Source organism: Patagioenas fasciata, unplaced genomic scaffold, assembly GCF_037038585.1.
Source record: "Patagioenas fasciata isolate bPatFas1 unplaced genomic scaffold, bPatFas1.hap1 Unplaced_1, whole genome shotgun sequence".
Classification (NCBI taxonomy): Eukaryota; Metazoa; Chordata; class Aves; order Columbiformes; family Columbidae; genus Patagioenas; species Patagioenas fasciata.
The window spans coordinates 4557740-4582430 of record NW_027288510.1 but is presented as its reverse complement, the minus strand read 5'-3'; the positions used below and the strand labels follow the sequence as shown (position 1 = coordinate 4582430).

At 51.8% G+C, this 24691-nt stretch overlaps 1 protein-coding gene across 1 annotated transcript; it reads right to left on the bottom strand.

Annotated features, from left to right (window-relative positions):
• Nucleotides 1-1454: 1454 nt before the first annotated feature.
• Nucleotides 1455-23489, bottom strand: LOC139826699 (RAC-beta serine/threonine-protein kinase-like; the record flags this gene model as incomplete). The annotated part of the gene is made up of 3 exons (XM_071803107.1): nucleotides 23398-23489; nucleotides 21219-21330; nucleotides 1455-1599 (listed from the first exon to the last, which is right to left on the bottom strand). Coding segments are annotated over exons 2-3 (246 nt in total), but the record flags the coding sequence as incomplete, so codon positions are not given.
• Between the last annotated feature and the right edge of the window lie 1202 nt (nucleotides 23490-24691).

Genomic DNA, 24691 nt, shown 5'->3' with positions numbered 1-24691 from the left:
AGACATGGGGACACACAGACATGGGGACACGGGACACACAGACATGGGGACACACAGACATGGGGACACACAGACATGGGGACATGGGACACACAGACATGGGGACAAGGAGACCCTTAGGAACACACAGATATGGGGACGTGGGACACAGCAACATGAGGACACACAGATATGGAGACACACAGACATGGGGACATGGGACACACAGACATGGGGACAAGGAAACCCTTAGGAACACACAGACATGGGGACAAGGAGTCTTGGGGACACACAGACACAGGGACACAAAACCTTGGGGACAAGGAGACCCTTAGGGACACACAGACATGGGGACAAAGAGAGTTGGGGATGAGGAGACTCTTGCGGACACAAACATGGGGACAAAGGAGACTTGGAGACATGGGGACACACAGATGTGGGGACACAGAGACGTGGGGACACAGAGACGTGGGGACACAGAGACGTGGGGACACAGAGACCCGTGGGGACAAGATGACCCTTGTGGCCAAGGAGATATTTGGGGACACAGACATGGGGACAAGGAGACCCTTAGGAACACAGCCATGGGGACACACAGCCATGGGGACAAGAAGCCTTCGGGACGAGGAGATCCTTGGTGACACAGACATGGGGACAAGGAGACCCTTGGGGACAAGGAGACCCTTGGGGACACACGGACATGGGGACACACGGACATGGGGACACACGGGGACACACAGACATGGGAACACCTGGACATGGGGACACCCGGACATGGGGACACCCGGACATGGGGACACCAGGACATGGGGACACATGGGAACACACGGACATGGGGACACCAGGACATGGGGACACCCGGACATGGGGACACCCGGACATGGGGACACATGGGAACACACGGACATGGGGACACCTGGACATGGGGACACCTGGACATGGGGACACATGGGAACACACGGACATGGGGACACCAGGACATGGGGACACCTGGACATGGGGACACCTGGGAACACACGGACATGGGGACACCAGGACATGGGGACACCAGGACATGGGGACACATGGGGACACATGGAAACACATGGACATGGGGACACCTGGACATGGGGACACCTGGACATGGGGACACATGGGAACACACGGACATGGGAACACACGGACATGGGGACACACGGACATGGGGACACCAGGACATGGGGACACCAGGACATGGGGACACATGGGGACACACAGACATGGGAACACCCGGACATGGGAACACCCAGACATGGGAACACCCGGACATGGGGACACATGGAAACACACGGACATGGGGACACCCGGACATGGGGACACATGGGAACACACGGACATGGGGACACATGGGAACACACGGACATGGGGACACCCGGACATGGGGACACATGGGAACACACGGACATGGGGACTCCAGGACACGGGGACTCCAGGACACGGGGCCACCCTCCACTCACAGCCTTGGGCCGGCTCCTGGCTGCGGCCACCTCGGCGTCCTCGGTGTCACCGGGGGACCCGGCCTGGGGACCCCCAGGCTCCGCCCCCGCCTCCCGCTCCTTCAGCCTGCTGGCCACTGATTGGATGGCGCCGATCCACTCCTCCCTGCCAATGGGAACGCGGGAAAGGGCGGCAACGGCCAATCAGCACGATTGGAAATTTCAATGGGATTGAAAATTTCAACAATTTAAAAAACTTTAATGGGAATTTGAAAATTTTTGATGAGATTTTACAATTTTTTGTCAGGAATTTAAAAATTTTGAAGGGAATTTTAAATATTTCAACGTCAATTTTAAAAATTTTGGCTGGAATTTTAGAAATTTTGACATGAAATTGTAAAAAATTTGGATAGAAATTTAAAATTTTTGATGGGAATTTGAAAAATTTTGATGGGAATTAAAAAATTTCAACAAGAATTTGAAAAATTTCAAGGGAACTTTGAAAAATTTCCACAGGAAATGAAAAATATTTTGATGGGAATTAAAAAAAATTCCAACATAAATTTTAAAATTTACAAAAGAACTTTAAAAATTAAGAAAAGATTTCAGGATTTGAAAAATTTTGATGGGAATTTGAAAATATTTGATGGGGATTTTAAAAATTTCAAGGGGAATTTTAAATATTTCAATGGGGAATTTTAACTATTTCAACAAGAAATTGAAGAATTTCAACAAAAAATTGTAAAAATTTCAACAGGTATTTAAAAGATTTTGACAAATTCGAAGAATTTCAACAGGGATTTTAAAATTTTGATGGGGATTTTAAAAATTTCAACAGGGATTTTAAAAATCTCAATGGGAATTTTAAAAATCTCAATGGGAATTTTAAAAATCTCAATGGGAATTTTAAAAATCTCAATGGGAATTCAAAAAAATTTGACTGTAATGGAAAAAATTTCAACAAGAATTGAAAAATTTCAATGGGAATTCAAAACTTTTTGGCAGGATTTTAAAGAATTTTGATGTGGATTTTAAAAATTTCAACAGAATTTTAAACGTTTCAATGGGAATTTAAAAAATTTTGATGGGGATTTCAAAAATTTCAATGGGAATTTTAAAAACAAAGGGAATTTTAAAATTTTTCATGGGAATTTCAAAAATTTCAACATAAATTTTAAAAATTTCAATGGGGATTTCAAAAATTTCAATGAGAGTTTTAAAATTTTTGAGAGGAATTGAAAAATTTCAACAGAAATTTTTAAATTTTTGATGGGAATGTAAAAAAATTTCAACAGGAATTGGAAAATTTCAATGGGAATTGTGAAAATTTCAATGTACATTTTAAAAATTTCAACAAGAATTTTTAGAATTTCAACAGAATTTGAAAAACGTCAATGGAATTTGAAAAATTTCAACGGGAATTTCAACAGTTGTGAGATTTGGGGATTTTGGAAGCTTTTGGGGCCATTTCAGGACATTTTGGGGTTATTTTGGGAAGTTTTGAGGTGATTTCAGGAGGTTCTGGGACAATTTAAGAAGATTTTGGTGCCATTTCGGGAGGTTTGGGGGCAATTTTGTGAGGTTTTGGGGCCATTTTGGGAACTTTCGGTGCCATTTGGGGAGGTTTTGGGTCAATTTGGGGAGGTTTCAGGGCCAATTTAGGACGTTTTAAGGCAATTTTGGGAGGTTCTGGGGCCATTTTGGGAAGTTCTGGGGTCATTTTTGGAGGGTTTGGGGCCATTTTGGGCCCATTTAGGGCAATTTTGGGAGGTTTGGGGCCATTTTGGGCCCTTTTAGGGCAATTTTGGGAGGTTTTGGGGCCATTTTGGGACCTTTTTGGGAGGCTTGGGGCTATTTCAGGAGCTTTTGGGGCCATTTTGGGAAGTTTTGGGTCCATTTTTGGAGCTTTTAGGGCTATATTGGGAGGTTATGGGGTCATTTTGGGAGCTTTTAGGGCAATTTGGGGAGCTTATGGGGCCATTTTAGGAGGTTCTGGGGCCATTTTGGGAGCTTTTGGGGCCATTTCAGGACGTTTTGGGGCCATTTTTGGAGCTTTTAGGGCAATTTGGGGAGGTTTTGGGGCCATTTTGGGCAGGTTTGGGGTCATTTCAGGACGTTTCGGGGCCATTTTTGGAGCTTTTAGGGCAATTTGGGGAGGTTTTGGGGCCATTTTGGGCAGGTTTGGGGTCATTTCAGGACATTTTGGGGCCATTTTTGGAGCTTTTAGGGCAATTTGGGGAGGTTTTGGGGCCATTTTGGGCAGGTTTGGGGTCATTTCAGGACGTTTTGGGGCCATTTTTGGAGCTTTTAGGGCAATTTGGGGAGGTTTTGGGGCCATTTTGGGCAGGTTTGGGGCCATTTCAGGACGTTTTGGGGCCATTTTTGGAGCTTTTAGGGCAATTTGGGGAGGTTTTGGGGCCATTTTGGGCAGGTTTGGGGCCATTTCAGGACGTTTTGGGGCCATTTTAAAGCTTTTAGGGCAATTTGGGGAGGTTTTGGGGCCATTTTGGGCAGGTTTGGGGCCATTTCAGGACGGTTTGGGGCCATTTCAGGACGTTTTGGGGCCATTTTTGGAGCTTTTAGGGCAATTTGGGGAGGTTTTGGGGCCATTTTGGGCAGGTTTGGGGCCATTTCAGGACGTTTTGGGGCCATTTCAGGAGCTTTTAGGGTAATTTGGGGAGGTTTTGGGGCCATTTTGGGAGCGTTTGGGGCCATTTTGGGCAGGTTTGGGGCCATTTCAGGATGTTTTGGGGCCATTTTTGGAGCTTTTAGGGTAATTTGGGGAGGTTTTTGGGCCATTTTGGGAGCGTTTGGGGCCATTTTGGGCAGATTTGGGGCCATTTCAGGACGTTTTGGGGCCATTTTTGGAGCTTTTAGGGCAATTTGGGGAGGTTTTGGGGCCATTTTGGGCAGGTTTGGGGCCATTTCAGGACGTTTTGGGGCCATTTTTGGAGCTTTTAGGGCAATTTGGGGAGGTTTTGGGGCCATTTTGGGCAGGTTTGGGGCCATTTCAGGACGTTTTGGGGCCATTTTTGGAGCTTTTAGGGCAATTTGGGGAGGTTTTGGGGCCATTTTGGGCAGGTTTGGGGCCATTTCAGGACGTTTTGGGGCCATTTTTGGAGCGTTTAGGGCAATTTGGGGAGGTTTTGGGGCCATTTTGGGCAGGTTTGGGGCCATTTCAGGACGTTTTGGGGCCATTTTTGGAGCTTTTAGGGCAATTTGGGGAGGTTTTGGGGCCATTTTGGGCAGGTTTGGGGCCATTTCAGGACGTTTTGGGGCCATTTTTGGAGCTTTTAGGGCAATTTGGGGAGGTTTTGGGGCCATTTTGGGCAGGTTTGGGGCCATTTCAGGACGTTTTGGGGCCATTTTTGGAGCTTTTAGGGCAATTTGGGGAGGTTTTGGGGCCATTTTGGGCAGGTTTGGGGCCATTTCAGGACGTTTTGGGGCCATTTTTGGAGCTTTTAGGGCAATTTGGGGAGGTTTTGGGGCCATTTTGGGCAGGTTTGGGGCCATTTCAGGACGTTTTGGGGCCATTTTTGGAGCTTTTAGGGCAATTTGGGGAGGTTTTGGGGCCATTTTGGGCAGGTTTGGGGCCATTTCAGGACGTTTTGGGGCCATTTTTGGAGCTTTTAGGGCAATTTGGGGAGGTTTTGGGGCCATTTTGGGCAGGTTTGGGGCCATTTCAGGACGTTTTGGGGCCATTTTTGGAGCTTTTAGGGCAATTTGGGGAGGTTTTGGGGCCATTTTGGGCAGGTTTGGGGCCATTTCAGGACGTTTTGGGGCAATTTTGGAGCTTTTAGGGCAATTTTTGGGGAGGTTTTGGGGCCATTTTGGGCAGGTTTGGGGTCATTTCAGGACGTTTTGGGGCCATTTTTGGAGCTTTTAGGGCAATTTGGGGAGGTTTTGGGGCCATTTTGGGCAGGTTTGGGGTCATTTCAGGACGTTTTGGGGCAATTTTGGAGCTTTTAGGGCAATTTGGGGAGGTTTTGGGGCCATTTTGGGCAGGTTTGGGGTCATTTCAGGACGTTTTGGGGCCATTTTTGGAGCTTTTAGGGCAATTTGGGGAGGTTTTGGGGCCATTTTGGGCAGATTTGGGGTCATTTCAGGACGTTTTGGGGCCATTTTTGGAGCATTTAGGGCAATTTGGGGAGGTTTTGGGGCCATTTTGGGCAGGTTTGGGGCCATTTCAGGACGTTTTGGGGCCATTTTTGGAGCTTTTAGGGCAATTTGGGGAGGTTTTGGGGCCATTTTGGGCAGGTTTGGGGTCATTTCAGGACGTTTTGGGGCCATTTTTGGAGCTTTTAGGGCAATTTGGGGAGGTTTTGGGGCCATTTTGGGCAGGTTTGGGGCCATTTCAGGACGTTTTGGGGCCATTTTTGGAGCTTTTAGGGCAATTTGGGGAGGTTTTGGGGCCATTTTGGGCAGGTTTGGGGCCATTTCAGGACGTTTTGGGGCCATTTTTGGAGCTTTTAGGGCAATTTGGGGAGGTTTTGGGGCCATTTTGGGAGCTTTTGGGGTCGTTTCAGGACGTTTTGGGGCCATTTTTGGAGCTTTTAGGGCAATTTGGGGAGGTTTTGGGGCCATTTTGGGCAGGTTTGGGGCCATTTCAGGACGTTTTGGGGCCATTTTTGGAGCTTTTAGGGCAATTTGGGGAGGTTTTGGGGCCATTTTGGGCAGGTTTGGGGCCATTTCAGGACGTTTTGGGGCAATTTTGGAGCTTTTAGGGCAATTTGGGGAGGTTTTGGGGCCATTTTGGGCAGGTTTGGGGTCATTTCAGGACGTTTTGGGGCCATTTTTGGAGCTTTTAGGGCAATTTGGGGAGGTTTTGGGGCCATTTTGGGCAGGTTTGGGGTCATTTCAGGACGTTTTGGGGCCATTTTTGGAGCTTTTAGGGCAATTTGGGGAGGTTTTGGGGCCATTTTGGGCAGGTTTGGGGCCATTTCAGGACGTTTTGGGGCCATTTTTGGAGCTTTTAGGGCAATTTGGGGAGGTTTTGGGGCCATTTTGGGCAGGTTTGGGGCCATTTCAGGACGTTTTGGGGCCATTTTTGGAGCTTTTAGGGCAATTTGGGGAGGTTTTGGGGCCATTTTGGGCAGGTTTGGGGCCATTTCAGGACGTTTTGGGGCCATTTTTGGAGCTTTTAGGGCAATTTAGGGAGGTTTTGGGGCCATTTTGGGCAGGTTTGGGGCCATTTCAGGACGGTTTGCGGCCATTTCAGGACGTTCTGGGGCCATTTTTGGAGCTTTTAGGGCAATTTGGGGAGGTTTTGGGGCCATTTTGGGCAGGTTTGGGGTCATTTCAGGATGTTTTGGGGCCATTTTTGGAGCTTTTAGGGCAATTTTGGGAGGTTTTGGGGCCATTTTGGGACCTTTTTGGGAGGCTTGGGGCTATTTCAGGAGCTTTTGGGGCCATTTTGGGAAGTTTTGGGTCCATTTTGGGAGCTTTTAGGGCTATATTGGGAGGTTATGGGGTCATTTTGGGAGCTTTTAGGGCAATTTGGGGAGCTTATGGGGCCATTTTAGGAGGGTTCGGGGCCATTTTGGGAGCTTTTGGGGCCATTTCAGGACGTTTTGGGGCCATTTTTGGAGCTTTTAGGGCAATTTGGGGAGGTTTTGGGGCCATTTTGGGCAGGTTTGGGGCCATTTCAGGACGTTTTGGGGCCATTTTTGGAGCTTTTAGGGCAATTTGGGGAGGTTTTGGGGCCATTTTGGGCAGGTTTGGGGCCATTTCAGGACGTTTTGGGGCCATTTTTGGAGCTTTTAGGGCAATTTGGGGAGGTTTTGGGGCCATTTTGGGCAGGTTTGGGGCCATTTCAGGACGTTTTGGGGCCATTTTTGGAGCTTTTAGGGCAATTTGGGGAGGTTTTGGGGCCATTTTGGGCAGGTTTGGGGCCATTTCAGGACGTTTTGGGGCCGTTTTTGGAGCTTTTAGGGCAATTTGGGGAGGTTTTGGGGCCATTTTGGGCAGGTTTGGGGCCATTTCAGGACGTTTTGGGGCCGTTTTTGGAGCTTTTAGGGCAATTTGGGGAGGTTTTGGGGCCATTTTGGGCAGGTTTGGGGCCATTTCAGGACGTTTTGGGGCCGTTTTTGGAGCTTTTAGGGCAATTTGGGGAGGTTTTGGGGCCATTTTGGGCAGGTTTGGGGCCATTTCAGGACGTTTTGGGGCCGTTTTTGGAGCTTTTAGGGCAATTTGGGGAGGTTTTGGGGCCATTTTGGGCAGGTTTGGGGCCATTTCAGGACGTTTTGGGGCCGTTTTTGGAGCTTTTAGGGCAATTTGGGGAGGTTTTGGGGCCATTTTGGGCAGGTTTGGGGCCATTTCAGGACGTTTTGGGGCCGTTTTTGGAGCTTTTAGGGCAATTTGGGGAGGTTTTGGGGCCATTTTGGTCAGGTTTGGGGCCATTTCAGGACGTTTTGGGGCCGTTTTTGGAGCTTTTAGGGCAATTTGGGGAGGTTTTGGGGCCATTTTGGGCAGGTTTGGGGTCATTTCAGGACGTTTTGGGGCCATTTTTGGAGCTTTTAGGGCAATTTGGGGAGGTTTTGGGGCCATTTTGGGCAGGTTTGGGGCCATTTCAGGACGTTTTGGGGCCATTTTTGGAGCTTTTAGGGCAATTTGGGGAGGTTTTGGGGCCATTTTGGGCAGGTTTGGGGCCATTTCAGGACGGTTTGGGGCCATTTCAGGACGTTCTGGGGCCATTTTTGGAGCTTTTAGGGCAATTTGGGGAGGTTTTGGGGCCATTTTGGGCAGGTTTGGGGCCATTTCGGGACGTTTTGGGGCCATTTTTGGAGCTTTTAGGGCAATTTGGGGAGGTTTTGGGGCCATTTTGGGCAGGTTTGGGGCCATTTCAGGACGTTTTGGGGCAATTTTGGAGCTTTTAGGGCAATTTTTGGGGAGGTTTTGGGGCCATTTTGGGCAGGTTTGGGGTCATTTCAGGACGTTTTGGGGCCATTTTTGGAGCTTTTAGGGCAATTTGGGGAGGTTTTGGGGCCATTTTGGGCAGGTTTGGGGTCATTTCAGGACGTTTTGGGGCAATTTTGGAGCTTTTAGGGCAATTTGGGGAGGTTTTGGGGCCATTTTGGGCAGGTTTGGGGTCATTTCAGGACGTTTTGGGGCCATTTTTGGAGCTTTTAGGGCAATTTGGGGAGGTTTTGGGGCCATTTTGGGCAGATTTGGGGTCATTTCAGGACGTTTTGGGGCCATTTTTGGAGCATTTAGGGCAATTTGGGGAGGTTTTGGGGCCATTTTGGGCAGGTTTGGGGCCATTTCAGGACGTTTTGGGGCCATTTTTGGAGCTTTTAGGGCAATTTGGGGAGGTTTTGGGGCCATTTTGGGCAGGTTTGGGGTCATTTCAGGACGTTTTGGGGCCATTTTTGGAGCTTTTAGGGCAATTTGGGGAGGTTTTGGGGCCATTTTGGGCAGGTTTGGGGCCATTTCAGGACGTTTTGGGGCCATTTTTGGAGCTTTTAGGGCAATTTGGGGAGGTTTTGGGGCCATTTTGGGCAGGTTTGGGGCCATTTCAGGACGTTTTGGGGCCATTTTTGGAGCTTTTAGGGCAATTTGGGGAGGTTTTGGGGCCATTTTGGGAGCTTTTGGGGTCGTTTCAGGACGTTTTGGGGCCATTTTTGGAGCTTTTAGGGCAATTTGGGGAGGTTTTGGGGCCATTTTGGGCAGGTTTGGGGCCATTTCAGGACGTTTTGGGGCCATTTTTGGAGCTTTTAGGGCAATTTGGGGAGGTTTTGGGGCCATTTTGGGCAGGTTTGGGGCCATTTCAGGACGTTTTGGGGCAATTTTGGAGCTTTTAGGGCAATTTGGGGAGGTTTTGGGGCCATTTTGGGCAGGTTTGGGGTCATTTCAGGACGTTTTGGGGCCATTTTTGGAGCTTTTAGGGCAATTTGGGGAGGTTTTGGGGCCATTTTGGGCAGGTTTGGGGTCATTTCAGGACGTTTTGGGGCCATTTTTGGAGCTTTTAGGGCAATTTGGGGAGGTTTTGGGGCCATTTTGGGCAGGTTTGGGGCCATTTCAGGACGTTTTGGGGCCATTTTTGGAGCTTTTAGGGCAATTTGGGGAGGTTTTGGGGCCATTTTGGGCAGGTTTGGGGCCATTTCAGGACGTTTTGGGGCCATTTTTGGAGCTTTTAGGGCAATTTGGGGAGGTTTTGGGGCCATTTTGGGCAGGTTTGGGGCCATTTCAGGACGTTTTGGGGCCATTTTTGGAGCTTTTAGGGCAATTTAGGGAGGTTTTGGGGCCATTTTGGGCAGGTTTGGGGCCATTTCAGGACGGTTTGCGGCCATTTCAGGACGTTCTGGGGCCATTTTTGGAGCTTTTAGGGCAATTTGGGGAGGTTTTGGGGCCATTTTGGGCAGGTTTGGGGTCATTTCAGGATGTTTTGGGGCCATTTTTGGAGCTTTTAGGGCAATTTTGGGAGGTTTTGGGGCCATTTTGGGACCTTTTTGGGAGGCTTGGGGCTATTTCAGGAGCTTTTGGGGCCATTTTGGGAAGTTTTGGGTCCATTTTGGGAGCTTTTAGGGCTATATTGGGAGGTTATGGGGTCATTTTGGGAGCTTTTAGGGCAATTTGGGGAGCTTATGGGGCCATTTTAGGAGGGTTCGGGGCCATTTTGGGAGCTTTTGGGGCCATTTCAGGACGTTTTGGGGCCATTTTTGGAGCTTTTAGGGCAATTTGGGGAGGTTTTGGGGCCATTTTGGGCAGGTTTGGGGCCATTTCAGGACGTTTTGGGGCCATTTTTGGAGCTTTTAGGGCAATTTGGGGAGGTTTTGGGGCCATTTTGGGCAGGTTTGGGGCCATTTCAGGACGTTTTGGGGCCATTTTTGGAGCTTTTAGGGCAATTTGGGGAGGTTTTGGGGCCATTTTGGGCAGGTTTGGGGCCATTTCAGGACGTTTTGGGGCCATTTTTGGAGCTTTTAGGGCAATTTAGGGAGGTTTTGGGGCCATTTTGGGCAGGTTTGGGGCCATTTCAGGACGGTTTGGGGCCATTTCAGGACGTTCTGGGGCCATTTTTGGAGCTTTTAGGGCAATTTGGGGAGGTTTTGGGGCCATTTTGGGCAGGTTTGGGGTCATTTCAGGATGTTTTGGGGCCATTTTTGGAGCTTTTAGGGCAATTTTGGGAGGTTTTGGGGCCATTTTGGGACCTTTTTAGGAGGCTTGGGGCTATTTCAGGAGCTTTTGGGGCCATTTTGGGAAGTTTTGGGTCCATTTTGGGAGCTTTTAGGGCTATATTGGGAGGTTATGGGGTCATTTTGGGAGCTTTTAGGGCAATTTGGGGAGCTTATGGGGCCATTTTAGGAGGGTTCGGGGCCATTTTGGGAGCTTTTGGGGCCATTTCAGGACGTTTTGGGGCCATTTTTGGAGCTTTTAGGGCAATTTGGGGAGGTTTTGGGGCCATTTTGGGCAGGTTTGGGGCCATTTCAGGACGTTTTGGGGCCATTTTTGGAGCTTTTAGGGCAATTTGGGGAGGTTTTGGGGCCATTTTGGGCAGGTTTGGGGCCATTTCAGGACGTTTTGGGGCCATTTTTGGAGCTTTTAGGGCAATTTGGGGAGGTTTTGGGGCCATTTTGGGCAGGTTTGGGGCCATTTCAGGACGTTTTGGGGCCATTTTTGGAGCTTTTAGGGCAATTTGGGGAGGTTTTGGGGCCATTTTGGGCAGGTTTGGGGCCATTTCAGGACGTTTTGGGGCCATTTTTGGAGCTTTTAGGGCAATTTGGGGAGGTTTTGGGGCCATTTTGGGCAGGTTTGGGGCCATTTCAGGACGTTTTGGGGCCGTTTTTGGAGCTTTTAGGGCAATTTGGGGAGGTTTTGGGGCCATTTTGGGCAGGTTTGGGGCCATTTCAGGACGTTTTGGGGCCGTTTTTGGAGCTTTTAGGGCAATTTGGGGAGGTTTTGGGGCCATTTTGGGCAGGTTTGGGGCCATTTCAGGACGTTTTGGGGCCGTTTTTGGAGCTTTTAGGGCAATTTGGGGAGGTTTTGGGGCCATTTTGGGCAGGTTTGGGGCCATTTCAGGACGTTTTGGGGCCGTTTTTGGAGCTTTTAGGGCAATTTGGGGAGGTTTTGGGGCCATTTTGGGCAGGTTTGGGGCCATTTCAGGACGTTTTGGGGCCGTTTTTGGAGCTTTTAGGGCAATTTGGGGAGGTTTTGGGGCCATTTTGGGCAGGTTTGGGGCCATTTCAGGACGTTTTGGGGCCGTTTTTGGAGCTTTTAGGGCAATTTGGGGAGGTTTTGGGGCCATTTTGGTCAGGTTTGGGGCCATTTCAGGACGTTTTGGGGCCGTTTTTGGAGCTTTTAGGGCAATTTGGGGAGGTTTTGGGGCCATTTTGGGCAGGTTTGGGGTCATTTCAGGACGTTTTGGGGCCATTTTTGGAGCTTTTAGGGCAATTTGGGGAGGTTTTGGGGCCATTTTGGGCAGGTTTGGGGCCATTTCAGGACGTTTTGGGGCCATTTTTGGAGCTTTTAGGGCAATTTGGGGAGGTTTTGGGGCCATTTTGGGCAGGTTTGGGGCCATTTCAGGACGGTTTGGGGCCATTTCAGGACGTTCTGGGGCCATTTTTGGAGCTTTTAGGGCAATTTGGGGAGGTTTTGGGGCCATTTTGGGCAGGTTTGGGGCCATTTCGGGACGTTTTGGGGCCATTTTTGGAGCTTTTAGGGCAATTTGGGGAGGTTTTGGGGCCATTTTGGGCAGGTTTGGGGCCATTTCAGGACGTTTTGGGGCCGTTTTTGGAGCTTTTAGGGCAATTTGGGGAGGTTTTGGGGCCATTTTGGGCAGGTTTGGGGTCATTTCAGGATGTTTTGGGGCCATTTTTGGAGCTTTTAGGGCAATTTGGGGAGGTTTTGGGGCCATTTTGGGCAGGTTTGGGGCCATTTCAGGACGTTTTGGGGCCATTTTTGGAGCTTTTAGGGCAATTTGGGGAGGTTTTGGGGCCATTTTGGGCAGGTTTGGGGCCATTTCAGGATGGTTTGGGGCCATTTCAGGACGTTCTGGGGCCATTTTTGGAGCTTTTAGGGCAATTTGGGGAGGTTTTGGGGCCATTTTGGGCAGGTTTGGGGCCATTTCAGGACGTTTTGGGGCCATTTTTGGAGCTTTTAGGGCAATTTGGGGAGGTTTTGGGGCCATTTTGGGCAGGTTTGGGGCCATTTCAGGACGTTTTGGGGCCATTTTTGGAGCTTTTAGGGCAATTTGGGGAGGTTTGGGGGCCATTTTGGGCAGGTTTGGGGCCATTTCAGGACGTTTTGGGGCCATTTTTGGAGCTTTTAGGGCAATTTGGGGAGGTTTCGGGGCCATTTTGGGCAGGTTTGGGGCCATTTCAGGACGTTTGGGGCCATTTTTGGAGCTTTTAGGGCAATTTGGGGAGGTTTTGGGGCCATTTTGGGCAGGTTTGGGGTCATTTCAGGACGTTTTGGGGCCATTTTTGGAGCTTTTAGGGCAATTTGGGGAGGTTTTGGGGCCATTTGGGCAGGTTTGGGGCCATTTCAGGACGTTTTGGGGCCATTTTTGGAGCTTTTAGGGCAATTTGGGGAGGTTTTGGGGCCATTTTGGGAGGTTTTGGGGCCATTTCAGGACGTTTTGGGGCCATTTTTGGAGCTTTTAGGGTAATTTGGGGAGGTTTTGGGGCCATTTTGGGCAGGTTTGGGGCCATTTCAGGACGTTTTGGGGCCATTTTTGGAGCTTTTAGGGCAATTTGGGGAGGTTTTGGGGCCATTTTGGGCAGGTTTGGGGCCATTTCAGGACGTTTTGGGGCCATTTTTGGAGCTTTTAGGGCAATTTGGGGAGGTTTTGGGGCCATTTTGGGAGCTTTTGGGGTCATTTCAGGACGTTTTGGGGCCATTTTTGGAGCTTTTAGGGCAATTTGGGGAGGTTTTGGGGCCATTTTGGGCAGGTTTGGGGCCATTTCAGGACGTTTTGGGGCCATTTTTGGAGCTTTTAGGGCAATTTGGGGAGGTTTTGGGGCCATTTTGGGCAGGTTTGGGGCCATTTCAGGACGTTTTGGGGCAATTTTGGAGCTTTTAGGGCAATTTGGGGAGGTTTTGGGGCCATTTTGGGCAGGTTTGGGGTCATTTCAGGACGTTTTGGGGCCATTTTTGGAGCTTTTAGGGCAATTTGGGGAGGTTTTGGGGCCATTTTGGGCAGGTTTGGGGTCATTTCAGGACGTTTTGGGGCCATTTTTGGAGCTTTTAGGGCAATTTGGGGAGGTTTTGGGGCCATTTTGGGCAGGTTTGGGGCCATTTCAGGACGTTTTGGGGCCATTTTTGGAGCTTTTAGGGCAATTTGGGGAGGTTTTGGGGCCATTTTGGGCAGGTTTGGGGCCATTTCAGGACGTTTTGGGGCCATTTTTGGAGCTTTTAGGGCAATTTGGGGAGGTTTTGGGGCCATTTTGGGCAGGTTTGGGGCCATTTCAGGACGTTTTGGGGCCATTTTTGGAGCTTTTAGGGCAATTTAGGGAGGTTTTGGGGCCATTTTGGGCAGGTTTGGGGCCATTTCAGGACGTTTTGGGGCCATTTTTGGAGCTTTTAGGGCAATTTGGGGAGGTTTTGGGGCCATTTTGGGCAGGTTTGGGGCCAGTTCAGGACGTTTTGGGGCCATTTTTGGAGCTTTTAGGGCAATTTGGGGAGGTTTTGGGGCCATTTTGGGCAGGTTTGGGGCCATTTCAGGACGTTTTGGGGCCATTTTTGGAGCTTTTAGGGCAATTTGGGGAGGTTTTGGGGCCATTTTGGGCAGGTTTGGGGCCATTTCAGGACCTTTTGGGGCCATTTTTGGAGCTTTTAGGGCAATTTGGGGAGGTTTTGGGGCCATTTTGGGCAGGTTTGGGGCCATTTCAGGACGTTTTGGGGCCGTTTTTGGAGCTTTTAGGGTAATTTGGGGAGGTTTTGGGGCCATTTTGGGCAGGTTTGGGGCCATTTCAGGACGTTTTGGGGCCATTTTTGGAGCTTTTAGGGCAATTTGGGGAGGTTTTGGGGCCATTTTGGGCAGGTTTGGGGCCATTTCAGGACGTTTTGGGGCCATTTTTGGAGCTTTTAGGGCAATTTGGGGAGGTTTGGGGGCCATTTTGGGCAGGTTTGGGGTCATTTCAGGACGTTTTGGGGCCATTTTTGGAGCTTTTAGGGCAATTTGGGGAGGTTTTGGGGCCATTTTGGGCAGGTTTGGGGCCATTTCAGGACGTTTTGGGGCCATTTTTGGAGCTTTTAAGGCAATTTGGGGAGGTTTTGGGGCCATTTTGGGAGCTTTTGGGGCCATTTCAGGACGTTTCGGGGCCATTTTTGGAGCTTATAGGGCAATTTGGGGAGGTTTTGGGGCCATTTTGGGCAGGTTTGGGGCCATTTCAGGACGTTTTGGGGCCATTTTTGGAGCTTTTAGGGCCATTTGGGGAGGTTTTGGGGCCTTTTTGGGAGGTTTTGGGGCCATTTCAGGACGTTTTGGGGCCATTTTTGGAGCTTTTAGGGCAATTTGGGGAGGTTTTGGGGCCATTTTGGGCAGGTTTGGGGCCATTTCAGGACGTTTTGGGGCCATTTTTGGAGCTTTTATGGCAATTTGGGGAGGTTTTGGGGCCATTTTGGGCAGGTTTGGGGCCATTTCAGGACGTTTTGGGGCCATTTTTGGAGCTTTTAGGGCAATTTGGGGAGGTTTTGGGGCCATTTTGGGCAGGTTTGGGGCCATTTCAGGACGTTTTGGGGCCATTTTTGGAGCTTTTAGGGCAATTTGGGGAGGTTTTGGGGCCATTTTGGGCAGGTTTGGGGCCATTTCAGGAAGTTTTGGGGCAATTTTGGAGCTTTTAGGGCAATTTGGGGAGGTTTTGGGGCCATTTTGGGCAGGTTTGGGGTCATTTCAGGACGTTTTGGGGCCATTTTTGGAGCTTTTAGGGCAATTTGGGGAGGTTTTGGGGCCATTTTGGGCAGGTTTGGGGCCATTTTTGGAGCTTTTAAGGCCATTTGGGGAGGTTTTGGGGCCATTTTGGGCAGGTTTGGGGCCGTTTCAGGACGTTTTGGGGCCATTTTTGGAGCTTTTAGGGCAATTTGGGGAGGTTTTCGGGCCATTTTGGGCAGGTTTGGGGCCATTTCAGGACGTTTTGGGGCCATTTTTGGAGCTTTTAGGGCAATTTAGGGAGGTTTTGGGGCCATTTTGGGCAGGTTTGGGGCCATTTCAGGACGGTTTGGGGCCATTTCAGGACGTTCTGGGGCCATTTTTGGAGCTTTTAGGGCAATTTGGGGAGGTTTTGGGGCCATTTTGGGCAGGTTTGGGGCCATTTCAGGACGTTTTGGGGCCATTTTTGGAGCTTTTAGGGCAATTTGGGGAGGTTTGGGGGCCATTTTGGGCAGGTTTGGGGTCATTTCAGGACGTTTTGGGGCAATTTTGGAGCTTTTAGGGCAATTTGGGGAGGTTTTGGGGCCATTTTGGGCAGGTTTGGGGTCATTTCAGGACGTTTTGGGGCCATTTTTGGAGCTTTTAGGGCAATTTGGGGAGGTTTTGGGGCCATTTTGGGCAGGTTTGGGGCCATTTCAGGACGTTTTGGGGCCGTTTTTGGAGCTTTTAGGGTAATTTGGGGAGGTTTTGGGGCCATTTTGGGCAGGTTTGGGGCCATTTCAGGACGTTTTGGGGCCATTTTTGGAGCTTTTAGGGCAATTTGGGGAGGTTTTGGGGCCATTTTGGGCAGGTTTGGGGCCATTTCAGGACGTTTTGGGGCCATTTTTGGAGCTTTTAGGGCAATTTGGGGAGGTTTTGGGGCCATTTTGGGCAGGTTTGGGGTCATTTCAGGACGTTTTGGGGCCATTTTTGGAGCTTTTAGGGTAATTTGGGGAGGTTTTGGGGCCATTTTGGGCAGGTTTGGGGCCATTTCAGGACGTTTTGGGGCCATTTTTGGAGCTTTTAGGGCAATTTGGGGAGGTTTTGGGGCCATTTTGGGCAGGTTTGGGGCCATTTCAGGACGTTTTGGGGCCATTTTTGGACGTTTTGGGGCAATTTGGGGAGGTTTTGGGGCCATTTTGGGCAGGTTTGGGGCCATATCAGGACGTTTTGGGGCCACTTTGGGAGCTTTTAGGGCAATTTGGGGAGGTTTTGGGGCCATTTTGGGGCCATTTCAGGACGTTTTGGGGCCATTTTTGGAGCTTTTAGGGCAATTTGGGGAGGTTTTGGGGCCATTTTGGGCAGGTTTGGGGTCATTTCAGGACGTTTTGGGGCCATTTTTGGAGCTTTTAGGGCAATTTGGGGAGGTTTTGGGGCCATTTTGGGCAGGTTTGGGGCCATTTCAGGACGTTTTGGGGCCATTTTTGGAGCTTTTAGGGCCATTTGGGGAGGTTTTGGGGCCTTTTTGGGAGGTTTTGGGGCCATTTCAGGACGTTTTGGGGCCATTTTTGGAGCTTTTAGGGCAATTTGGGGAGGTTTTGGGGCCATTTTGGGCAGGTTTGGGGCCATTTCAGGACGTTTTGGGGCCATTTTTGGAGCTTTTAGGGCAATTTGGGGAGGTTTTGGGGCCATTTTGGGCAGGTTTGGGGCCATTTCAGGACGTTTTGGGGCCATTTTTGGAGCTTTTATGGCAATTTGGGGAGGTTTTGGGGCCATTTTGGGCAGGTTTGGGGCCATTTCAGGACGTTTTGGGGCCATTTTTGGAGCTTTTAGGGCAATTTGGGGAGGTTTTGGGGCCATTTTGGGCAGGTTTGGGGCCATTTCAGGACGTTTTGGGGCCATTTTTGGAGCTTTTAGGGCAATTTGGGGAGGTTTTGGGGCCATTTTGGGCAGGTTTGGGGCCATTTCAGGAAGTTTTGGGGCAATTTTGGAGCTTTTAGGGCAATTTGGGGAGGTTTTGGGGCCATTTTGGGCAGGTTTGGGGTCATTTCAGGACGTTTTGGGGCCATTTTTGGAGCTTTTAGGGCAATTTGGGGAGGTTTTGGGGCCATTTTGGGCAGGTTTGGGGCCATTTTTGGAGCTTTTAAGGCCATTTGGGGAGGTTTTGGGGCCATTTTGGGCAGGTTTGGGGCCATTTCAGGACGTTTTGGGGCCATTTTTGGAGCTTTTAGGGCAATTTGGGGAGGTTTTCGGGCCATTTTGGGCAGGTTTGGGGCCATTTCAGGACGTTTTGGGGCCATTTTTGGAGCTTTTAGGGCAATTTAGGGAGGTTTTGGGGCCATTTTGGGCAGGTTTGGGGCCATTTCAGGACGGTTTGGGGCCATTTCAGGACGTTCTGGGGCCATTTTTGGAGCTTTTAGGGCAATTTGGGGAGGTTTTGGGGCCATTTTGGGCAGGTTTGGGGCCATTTCAGGACGTTTTGGGGCCATTTTTGGAGCTTTTAGGGCAATTTGGGGAGGTTTGGGGGCCATTTTGGGCAGGTTTGGGGTCATTTCAGGACGTTTTGGGGCAATTTTGGAGCTTTTAGGGCAATTTGGGGAGGTTTTGGGGCCATTTTGGGCAGGTTTGGGGTCATTTCAGGACGTTTTGGGGCCATTTTTGGAGCTTTTAGGGCAATTTGGGGAGGTTTTGGGGCCATTTTGGGCAGGTTTGGGGCCATTTCAGGACGTTTTGGGGCCGTTTTTGGAGCTTTTAGGGTAATTTGGGGAGGTTTTGGGGCCATTTTGGGCAGGTTTGGGGCCATTTCAGGACGTTTTGGGGCCATTTTTGGAGCTTTTAGGGCAATTTGGGGAGGTTTTGGGGCCATTTTGGGCAGGTTTGGGGCCATTTCAGGACGTTTTGGGGCCATTTTTGGAGCTTTTAGGGCAATTTGGGGAGGTTTTGGGGCCATTTTGGGCAGGTTTGGGGTCATTTCAGGACGTTTTGGGGCCATTTTTGGAGCTTTTAGGGTAATTTGGGGAGGTTTTGGGGCCATTTTGGGCAGGTTTGGGGCCATTTCAGGACGTTTTGGGGCCATTTTTGGAGCTTTTAGGGCAATTTGGGGAGGTTTTGGGGCCATTTTGGGCAGGTTTGGGGTCATTTCAGGACGTTTTGGGGCAATTTTTGGAGCTTTTAGGGCAATTTGGGGAGGTTTTGGGGCCATTTTGGGCAGGTTTGGGGCCATTTCAGGACGTTTTGGGGCCATTTTTGGACGTTTTGGGGCAATTTGGGGAGGTTTTGGGGCCATTTTGGGCAGGTTTGGGGCCATATCAGGACGTTTTGGGGCCACTTTGGGAGCTTTTAGGGCAATTTGGGGAGGTTTTGGGGCCATTTTGGGGCCATTTCAGGACGTTTTGGGGCCATTTTTGGAGCTTTTAGGGCAATTTGGGGAGGTTTTGGGGCCATTTTGGGCAGGTTTGGGGTCATTTCAGGACGTTTTGGGGCCATTTTTGGAGCTTTTAGGGCAATTTGGGGAGGTTTTGGGGCCATTTTGGGCAGGTTTGGTGCCATTTCAGGACGTTTTGGGGCCATTTTTGGAGCTTTTAGGGCAATTTGGGGAGGTTTTGGGGCCCTTTTGGGCAGGTTTGGGGCCATTTCAGGACGTTTTGGGGCCATTTTTGGAGCTTTTAGGGCAATTTGGGGAGGTTTTGGGGCCATTTTGGGCAGGTTTGGGGCCATTTCAGGACGTTTTGGGGCCATTTTTGGAGCTTTTAGGGCAATTTGGGGAGGTTTTGGGGCCATTTTGGGCAGGCTTGGGGTCATTTCAGGACGTTTTGGGGCCATTTTTGGAGCTTTTAGGGCAATTTGGGGAGGTTTTGGGGCCATTTTGGGCAGGTTTGGGGCCATTTCAGGACGTTTTGGGGCCATTTTTGGAGCTTTTGGGGCCATTTCAGGACGTTTTGGGGCCATTTTTGGAGCTTATAGGGCAATTTGGGGAGGTTTTGGGGCCATTTTGGGAGCTTTTGGGGCCATTTCAGGACCTTTTGGGGCCATTTTTGGAGCTTTTAGGGCAATTTGGGGAGGTTTGGGGGCCATTTTGGGCAGGTTTGGGGCCATTTCAGGACGTTCTGGGGCAATTTTGGAGCTTTTAGGGCAATTTGGGGAGGTTTTGGGGCCATTTTGGGCAGGTTTGGGGCCATTTCAGGACGTTTTGGGGCCATTTTTGGAGCTTTTAGGGCAATTTGGGGAGGTTTTGGGGCCATTTTGGGAGCTTTTGGGGCCATTTCAGGACGTTTTGGGGCCATTTTTGGAGCTTTTAGGGCAATTTGGGGAGGTTTTGGGGCCATTTTGGGCAGGTTTGGGGCCATTTCAGGACGTTTTGGGGCAATTTTGGAGCTTTTAGGGCAATTTGGGGAGGTTTTGGGGCCATTTTGGGCAGGTTTGGGGCCATTTCAGGACGTTTTGGGGCAATTTTGGAGCTTTTAGGGCAATTTGGGGAGGTTTTGGGGCCATTTTGGGCAGGTTTGGGGCCATTTCAGGACGTTCTGGGGCAATTTTGGAGCTTTTAGGGCAATTTGGGGAGGTTTTGGGGCCATTTTGGGCAGGTTTGGGGTCATTTCAGGACGTTTTGGGGCCATTTTTGGAGCTTTTAGGGCAATTTGGGGAGGTTTTGGGGCCATTTTGGGAGCTTTTGGGGCCATTTCAGGACGTTTTGGGGCCATTTTTGGAGCTTTTAGGGCAATTTGAGGAGGTTTTGGGGCCATTTTGGGCAGGTTTGGGGCCATTTCAGGACGTTTTGGGGCCATTTTTGGAGCTTTTAGGGCAATTTGGGGAGGTTTTGGGGCCATTTTGGGCAGGTTTGGGGCCATTTCAGGACGTTTTGAGGCCATTTTTGGAGCTTTTAGGGCAATTTGGGGAGGTTTTGGGGCCATTTTGGGCAGGTTTGGGGCCATTTCAGGACGTTTTGGGGCCATTTTTGGAGCTTTTAGGGCAATTTGGGGAGGGTTCAGGGCCATTTTGGGCAGGTTTGGGGCCATTTCAGGACGTTTTGGGGCCATTTTTGGAGCTTTTAGGGTAATTTGGGGAGGTTTTGGGGCCATTTTGGGAGCTTTTGGGGCCATTTCAGGACGTTTTGGGGCCATTTTTGGAGCTTTTAGGGCAATTTGGGGAGGTTTTGGGGCCATTTTGGGCAGGTTTGGGGCCATTTCAGGACGTTTTGGGGCCATTTTTGGAGCTTTTAGGGCAATTTGGGGAGGTTTTGGGGCCATTTCAGGACGTTTTGGGGCCATTTTTGGAGCTTTTAGGGCAATTTGGGGAGGTTTTGGGGCCATTTTGGGAGCTTTTGGGGCCATTTCAGGACGTTTTGAGGCCATTTTTGGAGCTTTTAGGGCAATTTGGGGAGGTTTGGGGGCCATTTTGGGCAGGTTTGGGGCCATTTCAGGACGTTTTGGGGCCATTTTTGGAGCTTTTAGGGCAATTTGGGGAGGTTTTGGGGCCATTTTGGGCAGGTTTGGGGCCATTTCAGGACGTTTTGGGGCCATTTTTGGAGCTTTTAGGGCAATTTGGGGAGGTTTTGGGGCCATTTTGGGAGCTTTTGGGGCCATTTCAGGACGTTTTGGGGCCATTTTTGGAGCTTTTAGGGCAATTTGGGGAGGTTTTGGGGCCATTTTGGGCAGGTTTGGGGCCATTTCAGGACGTTTTGGGGCCATTTTTGGAGCTTTTAGGGCACTTTGGGGAGGTTTTGGGGCCATTTTGGGCAGGTTTGGGGCCATTTCAGGACGTTTTGGGGCCATTTTTGGAGCTTTTAGGGCAATTTAGGGAGGTTTTGGGGCCATTTTGGGCAGGTTTGGGGTCATTTCAGGACGTTTTGGGGCCATTTTTGGAGCTTTTAGGGCAATTTGGGGAGGTTTTGGGGCCATTTCGGGAGCGTTTGGGGCCATTTCGGGAGCGTTTGGGGCCATTTCGGGAGCGTTTGAGGTATTTGGGGTGGTTGTGGGGCGCAGTGGGGCGCAGTGGGGCGGTACCGCTGGTGGGGGGAGTCGACGTGGAAGGTCCTCTCGATGACCGTGGTCCACTGCAGGCAGCGAATGACAAAGGTGTTGGGGCGCGGGCGCTCGGTGCGCATCAGCTGGCACTCTATGGGGCACACGGGGGGGCACGGGCGTGGGGCAGGGATGGGGGGCACGGGGGATGGGGACGGGGGATGGGATAGGGGATGGGGACGGGGGGAATGGGGGATGGGATGGGATGGGATGGGATGGGATGGGATGGGATGGGATGGGAAATAATGGGGATGGGAAATAATAATGGGGATGGGAAACAATAATGGGGATGGGAAACAATAATGGGGATGGGAAACAATAATGGGGATGGGGACGGGGGGAATGGGATGGGGGATGGGAAATGGGGATGGGAAATGGGGATGGGAAATGGGGATGGGAAATGGGGATGGGAAATGGGGATGGGGGGATGGGGGGATGGGGGGATGGGGGGATGGGGGGAATGGGGGGAATGGGGGGAATGGGGGGAATGGGATAGGGGATGGGAAATGGGGATGGGAAATGGGGATGGGAAATGGGGATGGGAAATGGGGATGGGAAATGGGGATGGGAAATGGGGATGGGAAATGGGGATGGGAAATGGGGATGGGAAATGGGGATGGGAAATGGGGATGGGAAATGGGGATGGGAAATGGGGATGGGAAATGGGGATGGGAAATGGGGATGGGAAATGGGGACGGGGGGAATGGGATGGGGGATGGGAAATGGGGATGGGAAATGGGGATGGGGGGATGGGGATGGGGGGATGGGGGGGAATGGGATAGGGGATGGGGACGGGGGGGATGGGGGGAATGGGATAGGGGATGGGATGGGGGGAATGGGATGGGATGGGGGGAATGGGATGGGGGATGGGGGGATGGGGATGGGGGGATGGGGACGGGGGGATGGGGACGGGGGGATGGGGACGGGGGGAATGGGGACGGGGGGAATGGGATATGGGATGGGGACGGGGGAATGGGATGGGGGATGGGATGGGGATGGGAAATGGGGATGGGGGGATGGGGATGGGGGGATGGGGGGATGGGGATGGGGGGATGGGGATGGGGGGATGGGGGGATGGGGATGGGGGGATGGGGATGGGGGGATGGGGATGGGGGGATGGGGGGATGGGAAATGGGGATGGGAGATGGGAAATGGGGATGGGAGATGGGAAATGGGGATGGGAGATGGGGGATGGGAGATGAGGGGGAATTTTCTCATTTTTCCTCGTTTTTCATTTCCATTTCGCATCCCCATTCCCCACTTCCCATCCCCATTATTTCCCATCCCCATTCCCCACTTCCCATCCCCATTCCCCACTCCCCATCCCCATTATTTCCCATCCCCATTCTCCACTTCCCATCCCCCATCCCCACTCCCATTCCCCATCTCCATTTCCTATTTCCATCCCCATTCCACTTCCCATTTATCATTTCTCATCCCCATTTCCCATCCCTATTCCTCTTCCCATTTATCACTTCCCATCCCCATTTCCCATCCCTATTCCTCTTCCCATTTATCACTTCCCATCCCCATTTTCCACTCTCCATCCCTATTTCCCTTTCCCCTTCCCCATCCCCATTTCCCATTCCTCATCCCCACTTCCCATTTCCCATTCCCCATCCCATTTCCCATCCCCATTCCCATTTCCCATTCCCATTTATCACTTCCCGCCCCCATTTCCCATCCCCATTCCTCTTCCCATTTATCATTTCCCATCCCCATGCCCCACCCCATTTCCCATTTCCCATCCCCATTTCCTATTTCCATCCCCATTCCCCTTCCCATTTATCATTTTCCATCCCCATTTCCCATTTCCCCTTCCCCATCCCCACTTCCCATCCCCATTTCCTATTTCCATCCCCATTCCCCTTCCCATTTATCATTTCCCATCCCCATTTCCCCTTCCCCATCCCCACTTCCCATTCCCCATTTCCTATTTCCATCCCCATTCCCCTTCCCATTTATCATTTCCCATCCCCATTTCCCTTTTCCCCTTCCCCATCCCCACTTCCCATCCCCATTTCCCATTTCCATCCCCATTCCCCTTCCCATTTATTATTTCCTGTCCCCATTTCCCATTCCCCCTTCTCCATCCCCATTTCCCATTCCCCATTTCCTATTTCCTGTCCCCACTTCCCACTTCCCGTCGCACTTCCCGTACCGGCCACGGAGAAGTTGTTGAGGGGGGGCAGGCCGTGCTCGGCCGTCTCGGGCCGCTCTCGGTACCCGATGAAGGAGCCGTCGCTCTTGAGCAGGAAGGGAACTGGGTGTTTTTGGGGGGGAAATGGGGTGTTTTGGGGGGAAAGGGGGGGGGGGGGGGGGGGGGGGGGGTGGGGGGGGAAATGGGGGGGTTTTTGCATTGCTGAGGTGGGAAATGAATGGAAAAGGAAAGGGGGGAGGGGGAAAAGGGGGGAGGGGGAAAAGGGGGGGGGGGGGGGGGGGGGGGGGGGGGGAAAAGGGGAGGGGGGGGGGGGGGGGGGGGGGAAGGGGGGGGGGGGGGGGGGGGGAAAGGGGAAGGGGGGGAAAGGGGAAGGGGGGGGGGGGGGGGGAAAGGGGGGGAAAGGAGGAGGGGGGAAAAGGGGGGGAAAGGAGGGGGAAAAGGGGGGGGGGGGAAAGGAGGGGGAAAAGGGGGGGGAAGGGAGGGGGAAAAAGGGGGAAGGGAGGGGGGGGGGGGGGGGGGGGGGGGGGGGGGGGGGGAAAGGAGGGGGGGGGGGGGGGGGGGGGGGGGGGGGGGGGGGAAAGGGGGGAAAGGGGGGGAAGGGGGAAAGGGGAGGGGGAAGGAGGGGGGGGGGGGGGGGGGGGGGGGAGGAGGGGGGGGGGAAAGGGGGGGAGGGGGGAAAGGGGGGGGGGAAAGGGGGGGAGGGGGGGAGGGGGGAAGGGGGGGGGGAAGGGAGGGAAAGGGGGGAAAAGGGGGGAAAGGGGGGGGGGGGGGGGGGGGGGGGGGGGGAGAAAAAGGGGGGGGGGGGGGGGGGAAAGGAGGGGGGGAAGGAGGGGGGGGAAAGGAGGGGGGAAAGGAGGGGGGGAAAGGAGGGGGGGAAAGGAGGGGGGGAAAGGAGGGGGGGAAAGGAGGGGGGGAAAGGAGGGGGAAAGGAGGGGGGGAAAGGAGGGGGAAAGGAGGGGGGGAAGGAGGGGGGGAAAGGAGGGGGGGAAGGAGGGGGGAAGGAGGGGGGGAAGGAGGGAGGGAAGGAGGGGGGGAAAGGGGGGGAAAGGGGGGAGAGGGGGGGAAGGGGGGAGAGGGGGGGAAGGGGGGGGAAAGGGAGGGAAAGGGGGGGAAAGGGGGAAAGGGGGAAAAGGGGGGAAAAGGGGGGGAGAAGGGGGGGAAAGGGGGAAGGGGGGAAAGGGGGAAAGGGGGGAAAGGGGGGAAAAGGGGGGAAAAGGGGGGGAAAAGGGGGGGAAAAGGGGGAAAGGGAGGGAAAAGGGGGGGGAAAAGGGGGGGAAAAGGGGGGGAAAAAGGG